Source organism: Macaca thibetana, chromosome 4 (assembly GCF_024542745.1).
Source record: "Macaca thibetana thibetana isolate TM-01 chromosome 4, ASM2454274v1, whole genome shotgun sequence".
Taxonomy (NCBI): Eukaryota; Metazoa; Chordata; class Mammalia; order Primates; family Cercopithecidae; genus Macaca; species Macaca thibetana.
The window spans coordinates 157281950-157301760 of record NC_065581.1 but is presented as its reverse complement, the minus strand read 5'-3'; the positions used below and the strand labels follow the sequence as shown (position 1 = coordinate 157301760).

Below are 19811 nucleotides of genomic sequence, written 5' to 3'. Positions count from 1 at the left end.
TGAGGTCAGGAGTTCAAGACCAGCCTGGCCAAGATGGTGAAATCTCGTCTCTACTAAAAATACAAAAATTAGCCAGGTGTGGTGGTGGGTGCCTGTAATCCCAGCTACTTGGGAGCCTAAGGCAGAGAATTGCTTGAACCAGGAGGCAGAGGTTGCAGTGAACCGAGATCACACCACTGCACTCCAGCCTGGGCAACAGAGCGAGACTCCATCTCAAAAACAAAAAATTATATATGTGTATGTATATACACACAGATACATATATATATAATGCTTTCTAGTGTGTCGTATAATGTTTTATGACGCAAAAGCAGAAGGAGAAATCTTATGATTCTTTTTTCTGTAAGAAGAGCCTAGGAGGCTGCATCAGGCTTGCAAAAATTACGTGCCTTTCCCTTGCCCCCCTGCCCAAAGTCTTTTCACATAGAAGATGACACTAGCTTTAAACCCTTCCCCGGGACTGGTCCTAGAGTCTAAATCAGAACCAGTCTGGACTAGTGCATCAAGAAGGCTACAGTTGCCAGGAAAAGAAAGCACTCAACAGATCCAGCCACAAAGGGTTAGGACTTGCTAAATGGTTGGTACCTGAACCTGGGCGAAAGGTGAAAATCAGATGTGACGCCGCCAATGAACACACTGCCCTGAGCACTGACAAGCCCGCTCCGGCCAGGTGAGAGTTTGTCTTCAGGGTGGAGACCCCTTTACTTCTTCCCCTGGCAGGAGCTGCATGCCTAGTGGCCACGCTCCCCAACCCCGAGGAGCAGGGGCCGCCTCAGGAGGGCATCACTGAAAGATTTTCTTAGGAGACACCAAATAAGGCACAGTATTTGAGAAGGAGACCACACACATTCAAAATAACAAATACTTTTCTTTTTTTAAATTTACACAGGGAGGTAAAAGTCCTGGATAATTTTTTTCATATGACAAATGAAAAAAATTGCTCAGTAAAAAAACCAAAGTCAACTACAGTAAATACATCTTTAAAAGGCATTTTAAAAGCATGGGGCCAACTAAACATTTTTCCACCATTTCTACTTTTTTGGTTCAGATTTTTACAAATGCCGCACATGAATTTTGTAGACTGCTAACAAAGAACCTCAGCTTTCATAGTTTTCTCTTTGTTTCTTCAAAAAAATAACCTACCACATCATATTGTAGTTAACTGATGTTCAGGGTTGCTGACATGCCTTTTTTGACATCATGTTTTCTTTGTGCAATTTTTCAGGCCAAAATATCAACAGACAGAGTCTCGCTCTGTTGCCAGGCTGGAGTGCAATGGCACGATCTGGGCTCACTGCAGCCTCTGCCTCCCGGGTTCAAGTGATTCACCTGCCTCAGCCTCCCGAGTAGGTGGGACTACAGGCATGTGCCACCATGCCCGGATCATTTTTTGTTTATTTATTAGAGATGTTTCACCATGTTGGCCAGAATGGTCTCGAACTCCAGACCTCGTGATCTGCCCGCCTTGGTCTCCCAAAGTGCTGGGATTACAGGCGTGAGCCACCACCCCCAGTCAGATTCTTTAGTTCTTAAAGTGACAAACAGAGCTAAGCTGAAGCCCTGCTTGGGTCCCATAGCAGTGATAACGCAGCTAAGGTGAGGCCATGCCTGGGTTCCATAGCAGTTTGTGTCATCAGCCATACAGCTTCTAATCACCTCATCTCAGGAGGTCTTATTTTTAAGTCTTCATCTTGATCTCAATAAGTGGAGAAGGCAGTTTAAGAAGAACATTTTGTTTGAGACTTTCTTAGTTTTCAAGCCAGCTTTTGAAAACACAGAGTTCTTCAAATATTATTTTATGCTGAGCCTATTTTGTATTCCAACACAAAGATAAATTCATAATTGCAAAGATCTGAGGGAGCAAATCTGAAATGTCTGCTTCCACTGCTGCAGAAATGCAGGCATTTGTGGAGACAGCAAATTATTTTGCAAGATGCAATGATGCTTGACATTATTTCAGGGATGCCAGGGTCCCAGCAAAACTCTGAGAAGTTCCCTAGAAGGCAGCCCTTTTCCTGCTGGGGGAAAAAAAAATTAAAAATTAAAAAATGACCTTAAAGGACTGAACTGGATTTACTGTAGCTGAGACCGAGTCCTCGCCTGCATCTGTGAGCCCGGGGCCTGCGGAGAGGCGAGAACCTCTCTTCCAGGAATATCTTCCCCACCCACAGACTTTCCTAGAAGTTTCTTAGAGGAGAGGCAGACAAGGAGTTTTATTGCTAATTCGCTATAACCAAAGTCACCGCATGAAAGACTCTGCAGGTTGGGTACTTTGCAGATTAGTGAATCCAAGACCGTCATTCGAAGTGAGCACCGTCTCCCCAGCCCGCAGAGTCCTTTACGCTAAGTCCTCCTCTGCCTCCAGACACTGAGGAGCATGGCTCTGGGGACATTCATGTTCACACTTCCCAGAGCAGACAGAACTAGGGAGTCTAAGGTGAGAACACTGGTAAGGCTTTGGTCCTTGGAGGTGAGAGCTGGACAGGTGTGGTCACGCCCTCCTGACAGATTCACTGACAGAAGCTGCCACTCAAGTCCACCTAAAGAGAGACTTCCTTACTCACCACAGAGCTAGAAAGTCCATGTGTCGAATCCCTCAACATTGGTATTGACGTAAGCCGGTGGTGTGTGCAAGGAGAGCATGTCCCCAGCTCAATCAAATTCTGCAACAACGGTCACTGTTACAGCGTGACAAAGAGGTAGTCTTTCTCTATGAAACGAAACAGTCAAAGAGGCTGAGTGACAAAAAGTCTGAGTGACGAGTTGCAATACCAGCAAATGTATGGTGAGATTTAAATGTTTTATTTTATCACACAATTTTAGTAGTAATTAAAGTGTAGCAAATGCCTACTGTGTGCAAAATAGGAGGCCAGGCACTCGTAAGAATGAAAGATGAAAATGTGTCCCTGCTTTCTGGAGACTCACAGTCTACTGGATGTGGCCACTATGCAGGGCCAGGGAAGGGAGTTTAATTCAATCTAGAAAAATCCCTTCTTAGAGGAGATGGGACTTGGGCTAGATTCCGAGGGAAGGGCAGAATTTCAAAAGGCAGATGGGGTGAACGGCATTCCAGGAGGACGGAACAATTTATCAAAGGCCTGGAGACTCAGAAGCACACTTTTAGGGAATAACAATAGCCTGTGTGGCTAAAACATATGACAAGTGGGAAATGGGGAGGAGGGATAATCAGAGAAAAGGCTGGATTGCCCTTTTTTTAAAAAAGAAATTGTAATTTGAGCTTTCTAGAAGATCAACCTATTAATCAATCATTAGGTAGCCAGACACTGGGGTGATGGAGAACTCCTGAAGGAAATTGTGAACTCTTTGGGAAAATAATCTTCAATGCAGGAAACTGTTGACATTAATCTCATTACCGAATGCAGGACTCTGAATCACTGGGTGGTCCCAGGAAAAGAAAGAGAAAGTGAGTTCAAAATGAAGAGCCAGACTCTGATTCTCCAGTTGGTGTTTCCCAGGCAAGCTGGGTAAACAATGTGGGGAAAATGACTTCCATATTCTGGTTCACAACAGTCCAGACTGAAGTGGTAACTGAGCCTGGAAGTATGGGAAGGAACGATGGTGCTTCCGGTAACTCTCCAAAGCACACATGTACACAGCATAGAAGTCACAGTCCCCGGAACGGAACTCACTGTCCCTAGAGACTCAACACAAGAAAAGCAAAGCCAGTTCTTTGCAGAAAAATTGATTGTGACCAGGACCCAAGCGATGAAAGTCCCACCATGAGAAGCATCTTTACAGATGTGGGTTTCACCGGGGTTTCCTTCAGCCCAACCCAGCAAAAGCCATTGAAGTTCCTTTCCACATTCTGAAGACTCTTACCATGCAGGGTGATGTGAGCTTGCTTTTCAAAGAGATGTGTGGGGGACAAGAATATGGAAAAAGTGAAACTGACATTTCCATCTTTTTTTCTAACTTTTGACATGACTGCTTCCACATTTTGCACTGTATTTACAAATGTTTCTCCTAGTGTTCGGAAAAATGCAATCAAAATTACTGTAAGATTTTCAGAGGTGAGGGTGTAGCACCTGCCCTCCACAACTCTTTGCATAGTAGGGGCCATATGCAGGTGGGGCCACAGTCATGAAGCAGAACGCCTCCTCAGTCCCCCACCAGCACCAGCCAACAATGATGGCTTTCCTTCAGTCACAAAATGCACCTATTCATTAGATGTTGACTGTCAAAATCTCCCAGGGACCCCAAAGGACGGCACCTCCCTCTGGGTTTTCCCACCATCAGTTGGGTCAATAAGAAGAGCCAAAACATATTTCTGCTTTAAAAAATGTAGGGGCCCTAACTCTTTTCTGTTGCCGTATTTGCTACTAACTTTTCATCCTAGATAGTTCGGCACCTTCCCTGGTTGCTTAACTAGGCATGGTAGGTCCCAGAAGGAAAAGGAAAGTTTGTCAATGTAACCATTTCTGCAGGTCATCAAACCATTCATCTTACATATTTTTAAAAGATGCTGAGGCTGGGCCCAGTGGCTCACACCTGCAATCCCAGCACTTTGGGAGGCCAAGGCAGGTGGATCACCTGAGGTCAGGAGTTCGAGACCAGCCTGGCCAACATGGTGAAACCCCATCTCTACTGAACATACAAAAATTAGCTGGGCATGGTTGCACATGCCTGTAATCCCAGTTACTCAGGAGGCTGAGGCAGGAGAATCGCTTGAACCCAGGAGGCAGAGATTATAGTGAGCAGCAATCTCGCCATTACACTCCAGTCTGGGCGACAAGAGTGAAACTCCGTCTCAAAAAAAAAAAAAAGAGATGTAAATTGTGTTTATTTATTATTATTAATGAAACTGACAAAAGGAAATTCTGAAGTTTCAGGAGCTTGCCCTAAATCTAACTCTCTGCTAGGTAAGCATTCCCCATAAAAATCTACCTGGGTTGTTCAGATATAAGTTGATATACGAGGTCTCAACATCTTGTCTCTGTTTCTAAATGATCCATTTGAAGGGTTATCTCTGAGTGGAAGAATACAGAGAGCTCTGGACTTAGGATCCAAACGTAGGACCAAGGCTTAAACACGGCTGAGTGACCATGGGCAAGTTAACTGACCCCGGGGAGTCCCAATTGTCTCACCTATAAAACAGGGAGGAGGACATACTTCAGAGTGCTGTGTTGCTAATTACATGAGATAAAGTCTTTAAAAATAGCTAGCGCATATGCAGGTTTTCAGTAAGACTCACCTTCCCCCACTCTTAGAATGGTAGATGCAGAGCTAATGACAGATGCCAAGATAGATGGTTTTTAAAAAGAACATGAACCACTGAGATGATGCCAGCACTGAAGTCATTTCATTGTTTGGTGTTTTGGGGGTAATGGTAGATCAATCTGAAATGAATGAATGGTAGATGAATCTGAAATGAATGAATGGTAGATGAATCTGAAATGAATGAATGGTAGATGAATCTGAAATGAATGAATGGTAGATGAATCTGAAATGAATGAATGGTAGATGAATCTGAAATGAATGAATGGTAGATGAATCTGAAATGGTAGATGAATCTGAAATGGTAGAGGAATCTGAAAGTTGTATCTCCCAGGATAGAACTGGGATTTAAGATGGAAACTTTTGGAAGGTGGGCTCCATTTTTCCATAACCAGGAGCCTTCACCTGATGAGGGAGTGGCTTTCTCAGGAGTGGCAATGCCTGTAGCACTAGAGGCCGGCAAGAACAATCCTAAAGAGACAACTTGGCCAGGCACAGTGGCTCACGCCTGTAATCCCAGCACTTTGGGAGGCCAAGGTGGGTGGATCACCTGAGATCAGGATTTCCAGACCAGCCCAACGAACATGGCGAAACCCCACCTCTACTAAAAATACAAAAACTAGCCAGGCATGGTGGCGTGTGCCTGTAATCCCAGCTACTTGGAAGGCTAAGACAGGAGAATCACTTGAACCCGGGAGGCAGAGGTTGCAGTGAGCTGAGATCATGCCATTGCACTACAGCCTGGGTGACAAGAGCGAAACTCCGTCTCGAAAAAAGAAAGAAAGAAAGAACAGTAAGTACATTAAGTTTCTTACAAAAATTAAAAAGTCCACTTGTCAGAAAAAAAAAGTTTAGAAAATACATATCAACGATGAATAGATATCACAATATAGTATGATATATAGAATATTATAGTAATACTCTATTTTGACTATTTTATAAGGAAATGTATACATTCAGAAATTATTTATTTAGTACCTACTATATACCTGGCACTAGGCTGGGCACAGCGTAAATGCCCTTTTTCAATTAAAAAAATCAGTGAGTCCACTTTGGAGGTTTATAAAGGCAGGAGAGGGATGCTGAAAGAGCAGGGGCCTCTACAGCTGCCCTGGGAACACTGGGTGAACTCTGGCACTGTGGTGGCTTTAAGAGAGGGAACGTCCAGCTGGAAGTCTGAAAACCAGGATCTGTCCCTAGGTCCCCACTGAGCCTCTGAGTTACAGAGCAAATTTCTACCTCTCTGTGCTTCAGTTTCCCAAAGTCTGCTCCCATAATCACCTCCTTTCAGTAAAATGACAATAGAAGTGACAATATGGAAAAGTCTTTTTTTTTTTATTTGAGATGGAGTCTCGCTCAGTCGCCCAGGCTGGAGTGCAGTGGCTCGATCTCAGCTCACTGCAAGCTCCGCCTCCCGGGTTCACGCCATTCTCCTGCCTCAGCCTCCCAAGTAGCTGGGACTACAGGTGCCCGCCACCACGCCCGGCTAATTTTTTGCATTTTTAGTAGAGACGGGGTTTCACCGTGTTAGCCAGGATGGTCTCCATCTCCTGACCTCATGATCCGCCCGCCTCAGCCTCCCAAAGCGCTGGGATTACAGGTGTGAGCCACCGCGCCCGGCTTGGAAAAGTCTTAAAATGAAAGATGCTGATGATGAATGAAGCCAAGTTATTTTAAAACTTTTTATTGAAAACTAACATAAATAGGAAAGTGTGCACATAAGCCTAGCACCACCCAGATCAAGAATGGACAATCACCAAACCCCCGCTGGCCCCTGGAAGTCACTACCAGCCCCTCTGGGAAACTGCTACTCTTGCTTCCAACAGCACAGACGACTTTTGCTAGTTTTGTGCTTTGCATTAATTAATTCAAGTCTGGCTTCCTTGGCTCAACGTCATATTGTGAGATCCAACCATATTGTTGGCTATAGTCATAGGCTGTTCATTGTCAGTGCTATATAACATTCATTCTCTATGTGAATGGATCACAACTTATGCATCCATTCTCATGCTGAGGCATTTGAGTGGTTTCATATATTGCCCTTGATCTATAGAAAAGATCAGAAATTCTCTTATGCAGAAAGAGTGATCCACAAATGAAATTCACCATCTCTTTCCTATTTTAAATTGGTCTGATCAAAGGAATTTTTGTTTTCCTTCCATGTCAGAACGACATCTGCTCTGACTGTAAATTAAGTATCAATACTTTTGACCAGGAGTTACAGAAAGGAGAAGGGGGTTACTGTATTGACAACTGACTCGAGGGAGTTTTCTTCCTACTTCCAAAGGAAACTAATGTGGCTTTGGATGGTGATTGTTCCTCAAGGAAGGGACTGTCTTGGGTTTCTTTCTGGTTCTGTAACAGTGTCCCACATCCAGGGATGCTAATCAACGCGTGGTGCTGGTGGACAGAGCGGATGGCACGTGGGAGGGGGAACAGCACCCAAACAGGACGCAAAAAAAGGCACTTGAAATTACCACTTTAGAAAATAAAGTGATGTTTATGCACAGAATAACACAATTTCTTGTTCACACATCCCACCTATGACATTAATCAGAGCCTTCACCTATGGGCTGAATGTCATCTTTTCCACTCCTAGTAGTTTACAGATTTTTTACTTTGAAGTGGAGGAGAAAAAAAAAAGACAGAGCTGCCCTAAAAGGAATGAGGAAGTGAGAGCTCTCCAGTGTCTGGCTGGCTTCGTCTGTGTGACAGCCCATGATGTTCTTTCCGGTCTCTGTAATATTCTGAATTTCCACCTGCCCGCCCCCTCGCTTATAATGCAGAGCATGTGAAGGGAGACCGGCTCAGTCTCCCTCTCTCCCAGTGGACTAGAAGCAGCAGAGTGTCATGCTCTTTCTCCCATTATTTACAGCTCACCGGATGTAAAAGAACTCTGGCTAGAGACCCTCCGAGGGTAAGTACTATATATTAACACGCCTAGAAATTGCAGGCTGCCTTGCCAGTCACAGGTCACTCAGATCACAGGCAACAGAAAACAGCTAGCCCGTGGAATATACACTCACTTTATAAAGTCTCAGGACAAAGAAAGCTTTGCTTCAACGTGAAGGCTGCACCTTTTTGGTGTAGGGATTCTATAAATGTTGTCTTTGTTTCATGTTTACTATTGCAGCATCCTGGAGATACATTTTTTTTTTTCCTTTTTGGATTAGATGAGAAAATCCATGCAAAGCACCTACTACGATAGCTGGCATATAGTGAGGACTCCCCCCAAAAAGTTAATGTTAATGTTAATTTAAAATGTTAATGTAATTGATATCCAAATTATCTCTTGATGGGAATGGAATAAATTGGTGACAATGTTTAGAATGGTAAAGATAGTTGGCTTAAATAATTTAGAAATAATTGTGTTCAGATGCTGTTCTTAACAACATATGACATCTGGTAACACAGAACTGACTTTAAATGAAAACTTGTCTATGTAATAGTTTTTTTTCCAAAGTAAAGGCAATTGAAAAAGTAGTAAAATAGAAAAATAAATAAATAAATAAATAGTTTCAAACTCTGTGCTTTGGCAAAGTGGTGCTGACAGTGGCCAACCTACTGTGTGTTCCTCCTAACTCCTTTCCATATGATTCGTTGTAGACAGAGCCACAGCCGCACAGGAGTGAAATTCACTCCCGGACAGTCAGTCCCAATACTGATGAAGCTGAGAAGCAGCCACAATGCTGTGAGTGACACTCTCACATTTATTAATTCGCGTTTCCTAGAGGCAAGGGCCAAAAGATATTTACCTAATTTTATTTTTTCTCTTTTAGTCAAAAACACTAAATGCCAGTAATATGGAGACGCTAATCGAATGTCAATCAGAGGTAAGAAAGCAATTTTTGAAACTTTTTACCTGTACTGTGAGAAGGTGGAAAACTTTGTTTTATTGAATATTATTTGGGTTGAATATTAATTATCAGAGTAGTAAATTAACATCACACATGTAGTAAATTAAACACATTAATTAGGATCTTATATGATGACAATCGAGACTTTAATATTGCCTCTAGAAGCTAGAAAAAAACATCAATGCACTCTACTGACTTCATTTTTAATATGAATAAAATGTTGTATGTGTGTTTTGTGGGGAAAGACTCGATAGGTTTCTTCAGTCACTATATTTAACTGAAATAAAAATGTTTTTAGGGTGACATCAAGGAACATCCCCTGTTGGCATCATGTGAGAGTGAAGACAGTATTTGCCAGCTCATTGGTGAGTTTTGAAAACATACTGATCTTTTATGTAAGTGCTAACAACCAGCGTTCTTGGTTTGCAAAACCACAGCGTTTTTACTCTACTAGGAATTTTTTTGTATAAGTGTTCTGTTAAAGACCGCAGAACATTAACCCTTAAATGGCAGGTGTGCTCCAACTCACTAGAGCCGGGAGTGCTGCGAGCGGAAAGAGCCTCTCCACAGAGAATCCCCCAGTTCTGCCAAGGGTTTTTAATGCGGTTCCGTCTCCTGGCCATGTATGTTTCCACAATTAGCATGCACACATTTGAAAACACACAGCGTCTTTTCCATTTTCTTCCTTCTCTTATGGAGAATGCATCCAAGAGCCTATGAAGCAACTGTTGCTGATCTCAAATCCCAAAGGACCCACCATTCGCTCTCAATTTTTTTCATAATGCATTTCATTACAGCACAACCCTGACCCAGTTCTCCTGAACCATACAGGCCACTTCTTTCTCATCACGCTTCCACTTGCCAATCTAAAATGTACAGAAACATATGCCAATGCATTTAGAAAATATAGCCTTTATAATTAGTTTTAAAAAAAAGGAGAAGGAAGGAAGGAAAAGAAAAGAAAGAAGGAAACTTTTGAGATTGCAATATCCATTGCACACACATCTTGTGGATTTCGGAAGGACAGAATATCTTGATAACGTTTTGCTGATAATTTCCAGTTGCCAGATGTAGGTTCAGACCTTCCTGCCGCGATTCGTATTTGCCTCTGTCCTAAAGCAGCGACCTGGAAAACCCAGGTGACCAGTCACCCGGAAGGAAGAATGGTGTTAGCTCCCTCTAGTGGCTATGTAGTGCCTGCGAGGCTGCAAAGGGTTGGAGCCGGCCCTGCTATGTGCCTTCGAAGAGATACTGAGCAAGTCACTTCCTCACCTTTTAAGTTTCGTTTTCTTCGCCAATTAAAGGAGGAAATCAAAATAATCTATTTCATATCAGAAATTTCCTCTATAGTTATTCAGGCCAGTAGGTTAAGATGGTTGTTTATGATCTGCACAGTTAGGTTTTGCTAATTTTCTGTAGCAAACAGCTGGAAAGAGTGAAAACAGGAAAGGTGGAGGCTCTGAGGAACCCTGGTGTTGCTGTTTAGGGAACTGGTTGCCCTGGTAACAGTGTGGTTGTTTATCGGTTGGTTTTTCTAGATTAAGATTCACGCCCTTTGCTTTCTTAAGTTTTCAAAATTATTTTTCTCACATGGCATATACTATCGACCACATTATGTGGCCAACGATACCCATTTTCTTACCTGGATCTTTGCGTATTAACACTGTAGTCTAATTTTTCTCGTTGCCTTGTTTTCTTGGCTGTAGAAGTTAAGAAGAGAAAGAAGGTGCTGTCCTGGCCCTTTCTCATGAGAAGGCTCTCCCCTGCATCAGATTTTTCTGGGGCTTTGGAGACAGACTTGAAAGCATCACTATTTGATCAGCCCTTGTCAATTATCTGTGGTGGCAGCGACACACTCCCCAGACCCATCCAGGTAGGCATGCATTTTCTCATAAACCTACTTCAGTTTTCAGTTGGACATGCAAAATACTCGGGAAATCTGAATGTCATTCTCCTATGAAGTTTGTAGGGACTGATCTTCCATATTTTCCACTCTTCGACATGGCACTCCCACATACGCATGCAGTTAGAAGAATATCTGACTGCTTCCATTCCAGAAATTGAAATTAGTTGTATTTGCCAATGAGCTCAGAGCTATGGTCCCTCCATTTCTCTGACTGCACAGAGTGAAGAATGCCGAAGATTTGTAGCTTCTGAAAAGTCTGAAGGGGAAACAGAATATAGACTTTGTGATCCAAAATCCAATGTTCATATGGAAGTATTTGAAATGAGAGAGCTCCAAAATGATTTTAGAAAAGTGCAAAATTAGAGCTTTCACAATTTGCCTCCTCTTAGAAAAATAGCGGGGTTGAGGAAGGCCATTGATAGCGACTGAACTGAAAGCAAAATCTGACATTAATATTCCTGTTAAGACTATCTCAGTATACTAGAGAAGATAACTAACTTTTAGAGAGATGATATTTTACGACAAGTAAAGTTAGAAACTGTTCATGTACATTATTTTAATTCTTTCTGCAGTCTAAGCATAGATCTTCATGCATTAGTAGCAGCACAGTGTGTATCTTTGAACCAATGGTAATCCTTTCCTGTTCCTATCGCTGTTTCCTTTAGGACATTCTCACTATTCTATGCCTTAAAGGCCCTTCAACGGAAGGGATATTCAGGAGAGCAGCCAACGAGAAAGCCCGCAAGGAGCTGAAGGAGGAGCTCAACTCTGGGGATGCGGTGGATCTGGAGAGCCTCCCCGTGCACCTCCTCGCTGTGGTCTTTAAGGTGAGTTCAACACACTTGTGCCAAAAAACCTGCCAAGGGGCCCTGGCACACTCGTTCTCAGGATGCAAGAAATAGGCTCTTCTCTCCACACAGCAAGGTACACTGATCTTGGAGTTTTATTTTTTTCATTAAGCCCTTTATTTATTTATTTGGTAAGCACCTCTGTTTCCGTGACCTCAGATTCCAACAGAAAGCAATGCATTCTGCTCTCTCAAAACTTTGCCAACAATGGGCAATTTGATTGTTCCATGGCAGAATCCACATGCCAAAATCCAGTGGCCCCTCAGAACACACCCACCTGGGGATGGTGCCTCTGACTCTGCTTGATGTTAGAAAGTCGCAGAGAGGCCAAGGGTGTTGCAGAGAGGGTTCCCTGGATTAATCAAATGCAGGAATGAAGGGGCACAATCTATGATGGGCTAAGCATACAGCACCCTGTGATGGAATGAAAACCAGGTGAAAACGAGGACATGGGACATCATACAGTACCAAGAGGCCAATAGCCCGCTCTCATCCCCCAGGACTTCCTCAGAAGTATCCCCCGGAAGCTACTTTCAAGCGACCTCTTTGAGGAGTGGATGGGCACTCTGGAGATGCAGGATGAGGAGGACAGAATCGAGGCCCTGAAACAGTAAGTCATCAAAGTCATCAGTGATTGCCAGGCCGCATCACCTCCGTCTTCTGATTCTTTACACAACTTTGTAAAAGCTTCATGATCCCTGTTTCATGAGAATTGTGATGTTTAGGGAATCTGAGTGGAATTGCTTGTCCACTCCCAGAATAAAAACCAGAGGGTGCCCTGGACTTTTGAAGTTTAATTTTAGCCAAATGAAAGGAAATATTTCTTCAAAACGTAGGAAGTGAATTTCAATCCTCACAAATCCCAAGAGGTAGGGAAGTCTGAAAATGTAAGCTGTTCAAAAAAGTGTGAGATAAAATCAGACCTGAAAACTGTAACACAGGCTTGCCAGCAAAGTGTAGGAGTTTGGGGTTATCTTTAAGCTACATTGGTGTCATGCAAGGCAACAGTTCTCCCATAAAACATCCCTCAGGATGCAGCCAGGCAATGGGGTGGGGGCGGTTGTTTTGTTCATAAAATTTCATAGCATATTTAATCCTCTTATAATTAACCAAAAGGAAAACTATATAATAACAAATTCCAGTGAGAGTAAAAATAATAACATATGCAATGGAAAGTGTGATCTGTTAGTGACTAGAGAATTCTAAAACCCAAGCTTTGAAATGTCAGCACGGTTATCACATCCTATGAAAGTCTATCTATATGTTATAATTGTCCCACATGGCTAAATATTTTCAATGACATATGTATAGAAGTGAAGACATTAAAATGTCTGTCCCAAAATGAATATTCTAAGATTATCACCATGAGTTTCCACCTAGACATAAAGCATTTTTATAACAATTCCTTCTTCTGAGAAATGAAAAGAATCACCATTTCATTTTTTGAAAAAGAGACTTTAAGAAGTCTAATTTCTTATCATTAGGAACAATGTTGTGATTGAAGTGCTGCCTTATTATGAATATGCCCTTAGAAACTGATTTAGTCGGCTGGGCGGGGTGGCTCAGGCCTGTAATCCCAGCACTTTGGGAGGCCAAGACGGGTGGATCACGAGGTCAGGAGATCGAGACCATCCTGGCTAACACAGTGAAACCCTGTCTCTACTAAAAAAAAAAAAAAAAAAAAATACAAAAAACTAGCCGGGTGAGGTGGCAGGCGCCTATAGTCCCAGCTACTTGGGAGGCTGAGGCAGGAGAATGGCATAAACCCAGGAGGCGGAGCTTGCAGTGAGCTGAGATCAGGACACTGCACTCCAGCCTGGGCGACAGAGCGAGACTCCGTCTCAGAAAAAAAAAAAAGAAAGAAACTGATTTAGTCTTCATAAAGATTTCTCAGAATGTTGTAAAAATGTGTCGTCTTCGTTTGGTAATTATAGTTTGTTTTTGTTTTAAGGCAAGAAAACCAGTCTAGCCGTGTTAGAAACAGAAAGAAATTCTACATGGCTAAATGATTACTCAACAAAACTATTTTCTAAATATAAATGCAAATTCTGGTCTTTAATGCAGATTGGCTTCATAATTTAAGCTCTGTATAAATAATAAAGGGCTGAATTATTCATGTCCCAATTATAAAGGCCAGTTTCTTAGCTCCTCAAGACCTTGCGGTTAACCAGCCTCACTCTGTGTCAGTTGCCACTGGAAGTGTCTGAATGAGCATTTCACAATATTACTTGTGAAAATGCACCTTCCTCATTTTAAAGGAAGTCTGGTTTCGGCAGAAACTCTCAGCTTGCTACACCGAAGACCATTAGCCTTTTTGAAAACTAACATCCCTTCACTTTATTCCAGGGTTGCAGATAAGCTCCCCCGGCCCAACCTCCTGCTGCTCAAGCACTTGGTCTATGTGCTACACCTCATCAGCAAGAACTCTGAGGTCAACAGAATGGACTCCAGCAACCTGGCCATCTGCATTGGACCCAACATGCTCACCCTGGAGAATGACCAGTGTCTGTCATTTGAAGCCCAGAAGGACCTGAACAACAAGGTTTGTTCTGCTTACTGATGAGAAGTCCCCAACTTATGATCTCAGCATCTCTTTGCCAAATGCAGGCAATAAAATGCTTCTGAATGTCTCCAACTGAGTCAGCATCACAGTGAAAATATAAAATGCAAAATGCTTTTGTCATAGTTCCACTCCCTCAGATACATGTATCTAATGAAACTGAATAAATCTGTGTCTTCTGTGGTCTGTGACACAGATGAGTGCTGCGAGTGTTTACATCACTCTCTCCCGATATAAAAAAAGCCCTTTTGTTTTTGTGGTTTGTACGACACAGTCTATCCGTCTATCGATCTGAGAAACTACTTACTTAAATGAAAATGTTATTAATACTTTAATTTTTTGTATGTTCTTAAATTTAAATGCATGTCTCAAAACACCAAGGAGTATCTAACTTTAATGTATATGATTGTTGGCATGGTGGCTCAGGTCTGTAATCTCAGCACTTTGGGAGGCCGAGGCAGGTGAATTGCCTGAGCTCAGGAGTTTGAGACCAGCCTGGGCAACATGACAAAATCCCGTCTCCACTAAAAATAGAAAAAATTAGCCGGGCCTGGTGGCACATGCCTGTAGTCCCAGCTACTCGGAAGGCGGAGGCAGGAGAATCAGTTGAGCCCAGGAGGTAGAGGTTGCAGTGAGCCGAGATCGCGCCACTGCACTCCAGCCTGGTGACAGAGTGAGAGCCTGTCTCACAAAAATAAAAAGTATCTGATTGTTACCAAATTTCTGTATGCTCTTTTCAGACACATAAAGATCTCAAATTCTCATTTTGGCATGTGACTCCACTGTGTCCCCATTCTTCCTCACCTCCCTAAAAAAAAAAAAAAAAAAAAAAAAAAAAAAAGTCTTCAAGCTGACAAATTGCTTACTTTTCCTCACAGGTGAAGACACTGGTGGAATTCCTCATTGATAACTGCTTTGAAATATTTGGGGAGAACATTCCAGTACATTCCAGTATCACTTCTGTTGACTCCCTGGAGCACACTGACAGTTCAGGTATGGAATGTGCTATCATTTGATTACGATTGTAGGGAAAAGTTCATGCCAGGCTGCCCGTCATGTAAAGCATCTCTGATGTATGAGGTAGAAGTTACCTTCACAAATCCCCAAGTCAGACTGGACTCCAGTCCATTAAACATGAAAACCCTGCTCCGGGCTTTTCCTGCAGCGCCTCTCAGACCACAGATAGTCTTTGCCCCTTCCCAGTGTTCATCGCAAATCACTGCTGATTTCACTAAGTCACCTTTAGCTCTGGAGTTGAGTGAGAAACTTTTGTTTCCACTTCATGGCATATGACTCCATGACAATGGAAATGGGTCCAGTAAAAGGAGCGGTTTTAAAAATTAAGGTCAATAAATTTGCAGTGAGGCCGGGCGCGGTGGCTCAAGCCTGTAATCCCAGCACTTTGGGAGGCCGAGGCGGGCGGATCACAAGGTCAGGAGATCGAGACCACAGTGAAACCCCGTCTCTACTAAAAATACAAAAAATTAGCCGGGCGCGGTGGCGGGCGCCTGTAGTCCCAGCTACTCGGGAGGCTGAGGCAGGAGAATGGCGGGAACCCGGGAGGCGGAGCTTGCAGTGAGCCGAGATCGCGCCACTGCACTCCAGCCTGGGCAACAGCGTGAGACTCCGTCTCAAAAAAAATAAATAAATAAAATAAAAAAAAATAAATAAATTTGCAGTGAAATGCTGTTCTCTCTTTTCTTATTCTCTCCTCTCTTTCTCTCCTTCCTCTCTCCTTTACTCATTTCCTTTCCCTATTTTTCTTCTAATCTCAAAATAAATTCAGAAAGAAACAAACTTTTCATATGGTACATTTCTTGTCATATCAAGCCCCTAAGTAGTTCTGCTAATAAATCACCTAGTGCCCTGATTGGTATGAGCAGGGCGAACTGTAGCAAAGTTCATTTCTAAAAGAACCTGAACGGCCATGCGTAGTGGCTCACGCCTGTAATCCTAGCACTTTGGGAGGCCAAAGCAAGCATATTACCTGAGATCAGGAGTTTGAAACCAGCCTAGCTAACATGGTGAAACCCCCTCTCTACTAAAAATAGAAAAAACAGCCAGGCATGGTGACGGGCGCCTGTAATCCCAGCTATTCTGGAGGCTGAGGCAGGAGAATTGCTTGAACCCAGGAGGAGGAGGTTGCAGTGACCGAGATCACATCACTGCACTCCAGCCTGGGCAACAAAGCAAGACTCTGTCTCAAAAAAAAAAAAAATACAAATACAAATAAATAAATAAACCCAAACAAATGTTCAACTGCTCTTTGACTTCCCCCAGATGTGTCGACCCTGCAGAATGACTCAGCCTATGACAGCAACGATCCTGATGTGGAATCCAACAGCAGCAGTGGCATCAGCTCTCCCAGCAGGCAGCCCCAGGTGCCCATGGCCACAGCTGCTGGCTTTGATAGTGGGGGCCCACAGGATGCCCGAGAGGTCAGCCTAGAGCCCATTGTGAGCACCGTGGCCAGGCTGAAAAGCTCCCTCGCACAGCCCGATAGGAGGTACTCAGAGCCCAGCATGCCGTCCTCCCAGGAGTGCCTTGAGAGCCGGGTGACAAACCAAACACTAACAAAGAGTGAAGGGGACTTCCCCGTGCCCCGGGTAGGCTCTCGTTTGGAAAGGGAGGAGGCTGAAGACCCATTTCCAGAGGAGGTCTTCCCTGCAGTGCAAGGCAAAACCAAGAGGCCGGTGGACCTGAAGATCAAGAACTTGACCCCGGGTTCGGTGCTCCCAAGGGCACTGGTTCCCAAAGCCTTCTCCAGCAGCTCGCTGGACGCGTCCTCTGACAGCTCACCCGTGGCTTCTCCTTCCAGTCCCAAAAGAAATTTCTTCAGCAGACATCAGTCTTTCACCACAAAGACAGAAAAAGGCAAGCCCAGCAGAGAAATTAAAAAGCACTCCATGTCTTTCTCCTTTGCCCCTCACAAAAAAGTGCTGACCAAAAACCTCAGCGCAGGGTCTGGGAAATCACAAGACTTTACCAGGGACCACGTCCCAAGGGGTGTTAGAAAGGAAAGCCAGCTTGCTGGCCGAATCGTGCAGGAAAATGGGTCTGAAACCCACAATCAAACAACCCGCGCCTTCTGCCTGAGACCCCACGCCCTCTCGGTGGATGATGTGTTCCAGGGAGCTGACTGGGAGAGGCCTGGAAGCCCACCCTCTTATGAAGAGGCCATGCAGGGCCCGGCAGCCCGACTCGCGGCCTACGGGAGCCAGACCGTGGGGAGCATGACCGTGGGGAGCATGAGGGCGAGGATGCTGGAGGTGGACTCCCTCCTACCCCCTCTTCCACCTGCTCACCACACAGGAGACTCAAGACACAGGGACAGCAAAGAGCCACTCCCTGGCCACGGACCCTCTCCCCTGCCTGAGCGATGGATACAGAGCAGAACTGTCCATGCTTCTTGGGACTCTCTGGGGCACGTGTCTGGCCCAGGGAGACCGGAGCTCCTCCGGCTGAGGACCGTCTCCGAGTCCGTGCAGAGGAATAAGCGGGACTGTCTCATGCGACGATGTAGCCAGCCGGTCTTTGAGGCTGACCAGTTCCAACATGCCAAAGAATCGTATATTTAGGAGGGAGGCCATACACCATGCCATAGCTTGTGCTATCTGTAAATATGAGACTTGTAAAGAACTGCCTTTAGATTGTGGTTTTAAAAGGTCTTGAATAAGCTCCTTTAGAACGCTGTGCAAAGCCCTCCTCAGTGAGGATAGCTACACTATGGCCATGGTGCATCAGATAGTCTGTGTGTACCCGGATTTGTGCAATATGTAACAAATGTATAAAATGTATTATAGATAAGGTGTTAGGTGCAAAGAATGTCTAATAATCCCTGCATACGTTTGTGGATTTGCAGTGAAGTACATTGCTGTTCCTTGCTTCCTGGGGCACTTTTCTCTTAGCTAGTGTTTGAAAATTATCTTTGCTTTTATAATGTGGCCTCAAATGTCATGCCAATTTTCACATTTTCCACAAACTCCATTTAGGGAGAAGTGTTTAAACCCCCGGTAAGTTTACTCTATACCAGAGTAAACTATATATTACTCCATATAAGCAGCCTTGCAATAACTAATCACCACCATAGACGAAAGAAACAGACTGCAAGGAACAGAGCTGAGCGTCTGGAGCCATCAAAGGCATTAAAAACTCCAGCAAAAGCAGAGGTCATAGCAAAAATCATGAAAAACACTTCAACCTGTCCTTTCAATCATCCAATTACATTTGGGTAAATTAATGAAAATGTATTATATCAATATTAACTCATCTACAGCACTTTGAGTTTCTTTGTAATTCATGATGTCCTATCCTATAGTGTGGAGGTAAATGATTTTATATGCATTGGGGGTCATATATAAAACTTCAATGTAATTTCACTACAATAAATTGCCTTCCTTATTTGAAAGTAAAAATGTTCATTTTTTTATTGACATGTTACCTCCTTTCCCTCGATTAATAGAAATCCACCGAGAAAATCATTCACATATTGGTTCACTCAACAAGCATTTATTGAATATATATTCACTATTCTAGACTAATAGCAAGACTGGAGATCTTGTTTAGGAAGAAGCAGTCCCTGTTCTCCAGAATTTGCAAAACCATAAAAAAGTACCTACTTTAAGCCATTTTCTTTTTCAGCAACCAGTCATTCTGCCAGAAAAATTTAGTACACAAATAAAGGATAATATAATAAATGTAAAATTTCTCATTTCTAGCGAATTAAACTTTCCAGTAATTTTACATCTCATCTCATCTCATTCTTATGATGCTCACTTTGCTTAATGATTGGCAAACATAATGGTAAAATGTTTGTAATGTATTAGAACTTTACTGCTCAATTATTAAGATATTTATCCAGTATCTTTGAGATACTGGACTTCAATTTTCCTTATTTCATCAACTTTTTAAAAGAAAATATCATACATGCTTCTCATTTGTTATAGAAATATGTTGTGTTGAGTCTTTTCAGAGATGATTTATCAATAATGTTGTGCAAAGTTAATAATGTTGTAAAATAGACTGCTCAAGGTAGCACACTCAGACCTAATATTAAAAATACTTTATTGATGGGCTGGGCGTGGTGGCTCATGCCTGTAATCCCAGCACTTTGGGAGGCCGAGGTGGGCAGATCATTTGAGATCGGGAGTTTGAGACCAGCCTGGCCAACATGGTGAAACCCCATCTCTACTAAAAATACAAAACATAGCCAGGTGTGGTGGTGGGCGCCTGTAGTCCCAGCTACTTGGGAGGCTGAGGCAGGAGAATCACTTAAATCCGGAAGGCAGAGGTTGCAGTGAGCCGAGATCATGCCACTGTACTCCCGTTGGGGTGACAGAGTGAGACTCGGTCTCAAAAAATTAAAATAATAAATAAAAAAAATAAAAAATAAAAATATTAAGCAC

The 19811-nt window shown here is 43.3% G+C and overlaps 1 protein-coding gene across 2 annotated transcripts; it reads left to right on the top strand.

Annotated features, from left to right (window-relative positions):
- The first annotated feature begins 7878 nt into the window (after positions 1-7878).
- On the top strand, positions 7879-18821 carry TAGAP (T cell activation RhoGTPase activating protein). 2 transcript variants are annotated; one of them, XM_050789216.1, is made up of 10 exons: positions 7879-8152; positions 8842-8926; positions 9015-9068; positions 9391-9457; positions 10799-10965; positions 11664-11825; positions 12347-12456; positions 14193-14388; positions 15285-15399; positions 16687-18821. In XM_050789216.1, the coding sequence occupies exons 2-10, from the start codon at positions 8900-8902 to the stop codon at positions 17982-17984; spliced, it is 2196 nt and encodes a 731-aa protein (XP_050645173.1). In that variant the 5' UTR covers positions 7879-8152; positions 8842-8899; the 3' UTR covers positions 17985-18821. The 2 variants fall into 2 exon arrangements, with proteins under 2 accessions (XP_050645173.1, XP_050645172.1); XM_050789215.1 differs by lacking the exon at positions 7879-8152 and having other exon boundaries at positions 8161-8926.
- Positions 18822-19811: the final 990 nt, after the last annotated feature.

What these genes read in the sequence shown, in the direction of transcription:
- TAGAP (XM_050789215.1), top strand. Translation starts at nt 8,828, where the DNA reads ATGATTCGTTGTAGACAGAGCCACAGCCGCACAGGAGTGAAATTCACT. An exon ending in TAATCGAATGTCAATCAGAG is followed by an intron (nt 9,069 to 9,390) that starts GTAAGAAAGCAA and finishes AAATGTTTTTAG; the next exon opens with GGTGACATCAAGGAACATCC. An exon ending in AGAAGGACCTGAACAACAAG is followed by an intron (nt 14,389 to 15,284) that starts GTTTGTTCTGCT and finishes TTTTCCTCACAG; the next exon opens with GTGAAGACACTGGTGGAATT.